General features: G+C 35.5%; 1 protein-coding gene across 1 annotated transcript in view; it reads right to left on the reverse strand.

The window, feature by feature from the left end:
- The window catches only part of LOC148313891 (proton-coupled zinc antiporter SLC30A2-like), a 29,548-nt gene extending 25,660 nt beyond the window's left edge, over window positions 1-3,888 (reverse strand). The window contains exon 1 of the mRNA XM_088272122.1: window positions 3,408-3,888. Within this exon, the coding sequence (XP_088128248.1) occupies window positions 3,408-3,676 (269 nt within the window). The 5' untranslated portion in view covers window positions 3,677-3,888. The remainder of the gene's footprint in view (window positions 1-3,407) is intronic.
- Window positions 3,889-11,654: the final 7,766 nt, after the last annotated feature.

Genomic DNA, 11,654 nt, shown 5'->3' on the forward strand with positions numbered 1-11,654 from the left:
GCCTCCGTAGTGTAATGGTCAGCACGCTCGGCTACCGTTCTGGAGGTCCCGGATTCGATTCCCAAGGGGGGTAAAATAAATATAAGTGATTTTTTCACTGTAATATTTATTCAATATTACCCTGGACTGGTACCTGAAGCGGAGGGCTGATCACCTTTCCTTCATGTGTAAACGATCAAGATAACACTGCGTTTATATGACGCAGTGCCCTATGCACCATTGGGGTGCGGATAAGGGTTTTATTATTTTATTATAAACATGTAGATATAAGTACCTCAACATACAAATCAACCCATAGTGTATTTTTTAAGTTAATTTTTTGGAGACATTTTGTTCTCAAGTGATTTGTACAAGTTACAAAACCTAGTATGAGTCCACCTCCATAGTGTAGTGGTTACTCGCTAGGCTACCATGCTGGAAGTCCCAAAATCGATTCCCAAGAGGGTCAAAATAAATATCAGAAATTTTTCAGTCTAATATTTATTTAATATGACCCTGGACTGGTACCTGAAGCGGAAGGCTGATCACCTTTCCTTCATGTATTTAACAATAAAGATAACACTGCTTCTATACGATGCAGTACCCTATGCACCAGTGGGTGTGGATAAGGGTTAGAAGAAGTATGAGTACGGGTTTGCAACCCTGAGTGCTCTAGGAATTGCTGATAATCTCCCTTCCCTACACACTAATTCTTCTCTATTCCTTATCCCGTATAGCAGTAATATGCTTTACCCTGAGCTCCTTCACTTCTATCGTCTGTATTCCATCAAATTTATTTCAATCTTGAATTTAAGAATTTGGAGTGGAGAACTGATCACCTCGCTTTCGAATAATTAAACAATCAAATTAACACCGCGTAGACCCAACGTGGTCTCCAATTCACGTCTGGTCAATAAGGTTGACACATTAAGGTTGACAATATGATAAAATAAATATATAAAATTTTTACATCTTTTTTTTTTATTCAATTTTGCAAAATTTGGAGTTAGTCATTTGTGCTAGCAAGCCCACAGTTTGTTTATTTGAAGATTATTCGGGCATTCACTTTTTGCTAATTTATAGACAGTCAGTAAGTAATGCGTGTTTATAAAGTCAACCACATAATTTTCTCAGCTTTAAGCTATTTATCGGAAAGATAAATTAACCTTAAATTGAGTTTAAATCAATAAATACAATATTTTATTTAATAACAAACATTTATATATTCTCTAAAATGTAATCCAGATCCATCTAGAATTCTATTGATTCAGATCTAAACTCAAGACAAATCTTTTCCGGATCTCTTATCCATAGTAAGCTGATAAAATCTGGTTATTCCTTTTTTTTAAGATTTGTGTGTGGCTGATAATTTTTAAAAAAATAAAAAAAGTTATTAGCAAAGTACCAAAAAGTTCACGATTTGTTTATGTCATGTGCTAAGAATGCGGCACCCATATTCACCTCGTGGCTTTGATGTTAATGTGAGAAACAAGAATATTCTTCAATGAAAACAATGCAACAAACATCTGTGCAAACACTAAATGTGTTAATTTAACTCCAACTGGAGAAACGCGGAAATAAATTAATGAATAGGATTAATATACAACATTTTTAGTGTGTCCAAATACTTGTTCACAAATCTGAAAAAAAGTATTTGGACACACTCAAAATGTTGTTAATAAATCATCTGGTCAAATTATAAACTTAAATAATAAAAATAAATTATAAGCTTAATAATAAAAATGAAAATGGTATTTTCTGGCGTTTCTCATGTGTGTGAATATAATCCAGGATTCGGACCTCACATACTAATATAAGAGTTTCTGCTTAGTAAAAAGCTTCTTTACATCTCACCAATAGATGTCTCTAGTGAAGTTCAAAATTGGGTCATATATATAGAACTTCCAAGAATTTGAGTAGTGTGGTTGTCAATAATGGGTAGAATTGGTGAATGTTACACGTGTGTAAAGTGATCACTTAAACCAGCCTATGACGGTCGTCAGCCCCGTAAATGCCCAGACTTCCATATTCTTCTTCATATTTGATGAGATGTCAAAAAATAAATAAAAATAAAAATGATATTTTCTGGCGTTTATCATGTGTGTGATTATAATCCAGGATTCGGACCTCACATACTAATATAAGAGTTTCTGCTCAATATAAAGCTTCTTTTCATCTCACCAATAGATGTCTCTAGTGAAGTTCTAGTGATGAGAAGAATGTTTCAAAATTGGTTCATATATATAGAACTTCCAAGAATTTGAGTAGTGTGGTTGTCAATAATGGGTAGAATTGGTGAATGTTACACGTGTGTAAAGTGATCACTTAAACCAGCCTTTGACGGTCAGCACCGTAAATGCCCAGACTTCCATATTCTTCTTCATCTTGATGAGATGTCAAAAAAATATATAATAGGATTAATAGTAAATTTTCAATAAGTGAATAATGAATCCTCATTCAACACATTGTCATCGGGTGGTTTTTTCATCAACCCTGACCCTAATTTGTATGCTTATTAGGGTCGTATACTAATCTCAAGTAACCTAATCACAAGTAACCGCTAACCCAATTCCGAGCTGTACAAAGTTTTTTGGCATCTCGCGCTTTACAAAAATAGGCAAATCGAACGCTTATAAGCGTTTCCCGCTCTCTACCAACAGTACGTAAAGGACGCTTTTAAAGGTTTCCCGCAAACACTGTGTTAAAATATTTGTTATAAAAATATATACTAAAACCCACATGTATATTAATGTATGGTAATTCATTTCCTCAAGGGACTTACACAAACTAGCAGTGTACAACTTACACAAGCCAATAAAAGTACGGGTATGCAGCTATCAAGATAACGCTGTATCAATTGTGATGCGGCGTCATATGCATCATTGAGTGCAGATAAGGGTTACATAAACCAAAAGACATTTTCTCTATTCTATGTTTATATTTTGCTATGATTATTTATATTACACATGTATAAGTTAATATTTTTATTTCTTTATTGTTTTTGCTGATACGTTGTGACACATTTTATAAACTTTATAAAATAAATAAAATTCAAACTGTTTTTAACCACTTTTCGGTACAATTTTTTTAACCAGTTTTGACAAACACCTCGTATTCTTCGGGGATTGCAAAAATAGTTAATAATAAAAGTGATTAAAAAGAATGTTTGTGTTTTAGTTATTTTATAATGTCAATATGTATGTATTGAAATGTAAAAATTTGTTTAGAGGCATATTTTAAACTAGTTAAAATTTATAATATAAAATAAACAGGCGATGATTAAAATACAATAAACTTACTTTTCATGCAAACAGAATTATAAAGGTGATGTCCTATATAAAAGAAAACATTATAAATGGTAAACAAACTGTGATTACTACAAATTTAAAACATTGAAAAGATTGAAGTAAAATGATTAAAGGGAATACCTGCTGGATGGAGTATCTGATTCGATATCATCTTCGCCGTCCTGGTTCTTGATAACACAAGCAGGAATGTCCAAAATGTCAGTTAGGCCATCACTTTCAGAGCATTGAACTAGATTATTTGTTTCCATATGATGTTTTCCTGACGCACAGCTAAGAGAGCGTCTTCCTACCGCCGTTTCACAAGCATTGCTCACCGTATCACAAAAAGATTCATTACGATTGTCCGATTTCTCCGAGTCACCGAAACTGCCCAAATCTACAGTTGGCATTATTAAACTTCAAAAACTGTTAAGCAGAAAAACGCACTCTTCAAACGAACATCACAACAGGAGACGCTGCGATCAAATGTTACCTCCTGTCATACGTCGCGACATTTAAAGTTACAACGGTAATAATCAAAAACCACAAACAAACCAATGTTTATAACCTATTCGCAGCCTCCATTAACAGCTGACGGATGACGGACGATGGCCATTGGCACAGATTCAAATGGATCGGCAAAGTAGATAACTTCCCAATTGTCTTGAACGAACCAATAATGCAAACTATGAGTTTAAATAAAAAGAGACAAAGCTTTTTCTAACTCAGTTTTATTTTTATACACAAAAACATTTTTATTTTTTCTAAACTTCGTAAACAACACCATATACATACTTGACAATTACATTCTCACCACAGGTTTTTTTTTGGAAAAGGAAATATTATTTTTGCCTACGTCTGTGAAGGAAAACAAAAACATTATGGATTTGTTTTAGACAATATATTAGGAAAATGGAATCTGTAATTTATATAAATTAATTTCATTATAATTTAAAAATAATAACAAAGCACCCACACATTTTAGCAATGTACAACTTACGAAAGCTTACACGAGTTTGGATTCGCTATTCTTTTTTTCCTCTCCTACAGTACCTGCTATTCTTCCTCCATTTATTTTCCCATATATCAGAAATTTCCTTCACTCTGAGCTTTATTCACTTAGGTCATCTGTAATCCATCAAACGTAATCTACTTCTGAATAATAAAAATGGAGCAAATGACTGATTACCCTGCCCTCACATAATCAACAAACGAGTTAACACTGTATTGATTCTAAAGCTGCCTTATGTACCACTAGGATACGAAGAGGCGCCAAGATTCCAAAATGAAATACTTTCCAAATTCCCATTTTAATAATGTAAGGGATTTTTATATCATAGGTAGATAGACATTATTTATATTTCTATATATATTTTTAGTATATATATATATATATATATATATATATATATATATATATATATATATATATATATATATATATATATATATATATATATATATATATATATATATATTTTTTTTTTGCTTTGGTGTTTAATTTGTAGAACTCCATTTTAATTTATGTATTAATTTTAAATCAAACACAGATTTTTTCTACTAAGTTGTATTTTATTAACAAAATCACATAAGAACCGTATTCTATTTGATCTTCACATTCGTTTGATAATGCCCTAACAAGGTGTAACAATTGTCACAATATAAATTTTTTGTGTTTTTGTTAATAAAATACAACTTATAAATATAATAACCATATCCGCTCCCTAGGTGGAGCATATGGAGTCCACAAACTGTCTCCAGGCTTTTCTGTCAGCTGCCAGCTCCCTTGCATCCTCCCAAGTCAGATCCGCGTCGCGAAGTTCTGACGAGAACTGCCGACGAATTGTCAGCAATGGTCGTCCTGGGCGGCGCGAACCTGATGCCTTGTAAAAGAGGCAAGCTTGATTAAGGCTCTCAGGAGGCATGCGGAGTACGTGGCCAAGCCAACTGAATCGCCTTTTTTTGACGACAGTTGTGACCAAGATTTGCTGCGTCCTACGCCTTATCTCTTCATTCCTCACAAAGTCAAACCACCGCACGCCTAAGATTCTCCGCAAACACCTGTTCTCAAAGCTTAGTACACGGCTGCTTTGGGCCCTTGTAAGGTGCCATGTTTCACAGCCGTATAAGAGAACAGGAGCAATGCAGGCATTGTATAGGCGGCATTTGGTTTTCACCGAGTATAAATCCAATCTCCAGACAGCCTTCATACTGTTGAATGCGGACCCAGCGAGTCCTAATCGCACTCCCAGTTCCTTTTGAAGGCTGCCATTTTCAGTCGCGTACACTCCCAAGTACTTGAAACTCTCGACCCTTTCGATGCGCTGGTTACTCAACGTCAAGGGTTGTTGGGCATCTAGGCATGAGCTGTTGCACAACACATGGGTTTTTGCAACATTTATTGTAAGCCCCATGTGCGTAGAGTACCTATTTACCCTGTCGACGATCAATTGAAGACCCTCGACGGAGTCATCAATTAAAACAGCATCATCTGCGTACTCTAGGTCGCAGAGTTTCCGGGAGGGGGAGATGGATATACCTCGGTCAGATGGTAATGACTTTCGAAGAATGAAATCCATGAGGATGATGAAGAGAAACGGTGCAAGGACGCAGCCTTGTCTGACTCCGGTAGAGACCCCAAACCAATCCGTGACAACATCGTCAACTCTCATTCGGCATTCACTATTGAGGTGAAGGGACTTAATTAGCTCCACTAATTTCGCAGGCACCCCATAAGCTTCCAGTACTTTCCAGAGTGTGGGCCTGTGCGGACTATCAAACGCTTTCTCATAGTCTACAAAACACATCGCCAGAGAACTGTTAAATTCCTGGCTCTGCTGTAGAATGTGACGAATATTATGGATTTGATCCGCACAGGACCTGCCAGGCAGAAACCCTGCCTGGTTTTCTCTGAGCACCTGCATAATGGGGGCTCGGATTCTCTGCAAGATTACGTGGGCAAGCACCTTCCCAGGTACGCTGAGTAGCGTAATGCCGCGGTAGTTGTCACAGTTGAGTGGATCACCCTTCTTATGTAACACGGTAATCTCCCCATTTACCCAGTCTCTAGGGCATCGCTCTTCTTCCCACACACTGGACATTAATTGGTGTAAAGGGCCAATAATGCCAGTAACGCTGCATTTCAAGAATTCCGGGTGGATACCATCAACACCAGGGGCAGTCCCATTTTTCAATTTCGACACGGCAGCTATAATTTCTGCCTGTGTCGGTGGACCATCAGGTATGGCGACCGCCCGCGGAATGCTTGACGCAGCCTCCGTGGGAATATCGAGGATGATTGGAGGAGGAGGGCGATTCAAGACCCTGTGGAAATGATCACGCCATATTTCCTTTATACGATCCGCGTCAGATTCGGTAACTCCATTTGTGTTTTTCACAGCTCCAGGGGTTACCGAATTCTTTCCGCAGATCTTCCTTGTTATTTGGAATAATTTCCGCGTGTCATTTCCTTGGGCAGCATGTTCCGCCGTTACAATAAGAGAATCGAGATGACGGCGCTTATCAAGTCTGCATGATCGTTTGACTATACGATCTTGGCGCCTGTAGTCATCTCTGAGGGTGTCCAGTTGGTAGGGGTCACTTTCACTGTCCCTCAGTGCTTTTAAGTGAGCGCGCTCAGCCATCTTTCCCCAGGTCTCATCTGACATCCAATGGGGTCTTTCTCCTATCCTGGGGCCAAGAACCTCATTGGCGGAAGAGTTGAGAGCCGATTTGAGACTGGCCCACTGTGCCTCAATCGAGTCAACATTAATGGGCTGAGGATCGGTGTCTTGCTGGACACGTTGTCCGACCGTTTCCTCGAATCTCAATCTTATTTCGGCACTCTTCAACTTGTCTAAGTTGATTCTCTTCCGCCGAGGACATCTCGGCAGACGTTTGAGCTGCAGACAGATTCTTCCGACGAGTAACTCGTGATCACTATGAATGTCGGCCCCTCTGTAGGACCTGACATCGAGGAGCTCTCGCCGGTTAGCACGTCCATAGAGGATGTGATCTATCTGCGCTCTTGTTCGTCCGTCAGGGGAGGTCCAGGTGTACTTATGGATGGACCTATGGGGAAATAGCGTACCACCAATGACAAGGTCAAAATACAACTTAGTTGACTCAAAAAATCTGTGTTTGATTTAAAATTTATACATATACTTTTTTGTCTGTCTACCGCGTTTTTTTTAATAACCCAACGTCCAAGTGACTCTGAAATCTAGCTACGGCTTATGCAACACCGTTTATCATGTCCCTACTCAGGCTTCAACTTTATAAGTTTCATAGCCGATGCCTACTCGTGAGTGGATGTACTCTTTATGTTAAAAGTTACTATAATTTCTTGTAATTCATGAGTGAAAATTCTAGACAAAAACACTCGCTGTCTACCGCGGCTAAAAGTTTTGTCTCTATAACCGTCGCCGAAAACTTTGGAGGTGAAATGTCAACCTTAAAGGAGACGTTCAGCTCTTCCCACAAAAAGGTGCGTATGTATTGATATACTGAAATGTAATTTATGCATGCATAAATTATTGTGAATAAAACAACGATTGCTACAGCACGGATTTCATAGTGCATGAAAATATTATCTGAATATGTAGGACAATCAAATTTGTATTCTTTCGACCGTAGTTTAGTATGTTAGCACGTCTGACTACACAAGAGGTCTCGGGCTCAATTTCTGATTGCTCAACAAGAAAATTTACGATCTTTACTTCTTCTTTTTAAAACCCTTATTCGCACCCAGTGGTGCATAGGGCACTGCATAATATAAACGCAGTGTTATCTTGATCGTTAACACATGAAGGAAAGGTGATCAGCCCTCCGCTTAAGGTACCAGTCCAGGGTAATATTGAATAAAATAATATAAAACTGTTGGTAATATTTATCTTTTATCTAAAAATATTATAATGTATGTCTGATCACCTTTGTGTAGTCAATGAATAAGACAATAACGAATCTGTTTTAACCAAATGAAGTACCTACCCTTATCACTAATGGTTGAGGACATGTATAAATAATAATAATAAGGAATGTAAAATGTAAATCCCAAAAATGTTTATCACATTTTTTTCCTCGTATCTTGAGGAAAATTTTTGTGAGAAAATCTTTTTTTGTGTTTAAAAATTCCATTTCGAATTGATTTTAATCACACTCTTTATTATCAAACATTTTGAAAATTAGTTTATGCAAAACATCTCTAGAAAAATCAATATACTTATTTTGGTTTTCCTTATTAGCAAAATAGAGTTATATTTATTTACCATTTATCATCTATTTTATATAATTAGGTAATATCAATACCATTATCCTTACACAAACCGTGTGTGTTAAAATATATACATACATTTTATGACTTGGACAAATAAAAATGATAATGATTATAATAATAATGATAAGTCCATGCTCTTATTTCATTAATTTCAGGATTTTTTAGATCTTCGGTAATTAACGTTCAAGATAACACTGCATAGATGCGATGCAGTGCGCTATGGACCATTGGATGTGGATGAGAGTTAGAAGATAAGAGAGACGCCGAAATGATCTACCTACAGAAAACGTATGTATTTTATACATAAGTATGCGTATTATAAAATCCATTAACTACTTTTGCTGAATTTTTATACCCATAGGGCGTTTGTCCACTACACGGGATTTCACCGTCCGGCAGTCCGGTTTTGAAAAATGAAAACGATTACGACAGTTTGGCATGATTGAATTTACGCGCAACGCCAATCCAAACCAATCATCGTTTTGAAACGCTAACTGACGTGCCGGACGGTAAAATTCCGTGTAATTCCGGGTAGCGGACAAACGCCCATACTTAGATAAAGATACTTAGATTTTTAATGGCACAGATCAAAAGACCATATCAGAATAACGAAGAGCATGCATCACGTCCCCCATAACTGTATTAGTGTAAATGTAGGTACCTACATTCCTAATTCGAAATCCGAAATGGATGACGCAAAATCCGACCACTGGCTAGTATTCGATATAGAAGGCACTGGATAACAAACTACACAAAGTAAGTACCTACCTATGCATAAAAGATATCCATTTTTCTTCATGATCTGCGATTCATTTTTTTCCCCATCGAAGGACACATTAATTAATGATAATCTTATAAAACAACAAAGATTACTTTACTGCTACCTTCACGGAGTAATCGATGTATAAAAAACCGCAATAAATTATTGATCAGCCGTAGGCAATCCAAGTCAAAAAACTTATTTTTTTATTGAAGCCTTGCACGCAATGCACACAACAACAAAAAAGGTACAATAATAAATCATTTGTGTTTAAATTTTATTTTATCGTCTTCTTTAAATGTCTATGATAGATATAGCTAATAATATGAATGTTTTCACTCAGAATTTTCACTTATGTAGGCGCTCATGAAATAAACATGGATGCATGATTTTTTACAAAAACTTTAAAAATGTTTGTAAACGTCACATTAGTAAAATTTGTCAATATTTTGAATAGGTCCAAATCTTCGTAAAGAAATATCTGAGTTATTCCCGCAAGGAGTTGTTATTAAAATATTTATTGATATCTCAAAAGAGACAAAGATGTTTATACATTGATCACGTCGTAAGCCGAGTAAATACATACCCAGATTTTAAAGTAGGTATAAAAAATACTACATTGTTGTATTATTCTTCATAGCCATTTTATTTTCTCCACAAAATTCCTACAATTTAGATTATCCAGTTATTTTAATTTAATATGAAAATACGATCACATGATGGGTAGACCTTGTTGATAAATGTAGATACTTACCTATTTTATAATGCATTTAACGCTTTTTATATACCAGGAAAATTCTTACAAATCGATGACATTATGAACAAGCCTTTGATGAAGTGCAATACTCAATCGCTAGATGGCGTTGAGATTCAAAAATAGACAGACAATTGGAATAAATTTCAAAACAATTACTTATGTGGATTTCATTAGCTCACAAAGATGTCTTTTGTAGAAGAAAATGGCCTTAAATGCTCTTGGAAATGAGGACTTTTTAACAAATTGATTATATGTTTCATAAAACTTATTATAAAATAATAATAAATATTGATTTTTAATATTGTATGGTACTTCTTGTACGAAGGGAGGTACGCACAATGGCAAGCTTATTGCTACAAAGCGATACCTTCTAACCTATCAGAAATCGTTTACTTATCTATTTAAGTATACTTATCAAAGATGACTAATTTTAAATAACTAAATTGAAAATTGACCGTGCAGAAAAAAAACAAATGAACTGAATAATATCTCAGAATAAAGTATGTAATTTGACTTTCTACATTTTTTTCTAACATGATTAATGAACCTGATTATGTTGTGAACTAGGCAATCGCCATGGATCTTCCTCGAAAGACATTTAGATGAAAACCAAAAAATTCATAGTTGCTACAGAAAGATAACGAAAAAAAAGGATCGCCAGCTCAATTTTATTAAAAAAGTCAAAAATCAAAAAATTATATTCTCGTCAGCGATGTTTACTCTACTCGTTTTTCAGAAAAGTCATTTGCAGGAGCTTTCAAGAATTCCTGTTTTCAGTGCTTTGTTTGATGCCTTATAATTATTTACTACTCGAACTGTTGAAGGTCGGATTTTAACCTTAATATCAATTTGCAAATTGTTCAATCAGTCTCTAAGGAAAATAGTTCGATTTCAGGTTCATTCTCAAATTGATTTTCACTTTGAACTTAGATATGTCACAGTTCAATTATTGTAACGGTAAGGGTCAAGTGGAGTAAAAATCTATTGCATTTGGCATTCAGTACTAGAATAATGCGGATTCAATTAGAGTTTCGAGTACATTACGTACTCTCTAATACATTTAAAAGGGACCTTAAAATCATAATACAATCATAATTTATTGTTCATTGGTCATAAATATCAATAACGCTCTATGCGTAATTCTGTACCCCCGATCTATCCAGGGGTACACAATCAAATCAATCAACACAATTTTTCACAATTATTCTTATTTCTAAGCCAACAAAAATTAGGACGGGGAAGTAGTGAGGCTGAATTAGTAATGAATTTAAAAAAATAAAACTTAAGCTTTATTTATAACTACATATATTTTTGGTACTTTTCTCTAACCGGTTTTGACAAGCATCCTGTTATCTTCAGGTATGGATATGTACATATATGGGTGCTTGTCGGAACCGGTTGGAGAAAAGTACGAAAAATATGAGTGGTTAAAAACAAAGTTTAAGTTTTATAAAATGTATAAATATCTGCAAAAAACATTCAAGTATTTACTTTTTTTTTAAAACTTATAATGATACCTCAACATAGGTGAAGAATTTGGAAGCCTGGGTTTAAAGAGGGGTTACAAACTATCATAAGCTGGTTTAAGTGATCATT

This window comes from Brachycentrus maculatus, unplaced genomic scaffold (assembly GCF_059751285.1).
Source record: "Brachycentrus maculatus isolate JH-2025_06_01 unplaced genomic scaffold, ASM5975128v1 h1tg000004l, whole genome shotgun sequence".
NCBI lineage: Eukaryota > Metazoa > Arthropoda > Insecta > Trichoptera > Brachycentridae > Brachycentrus > Brachycentrus maculatus.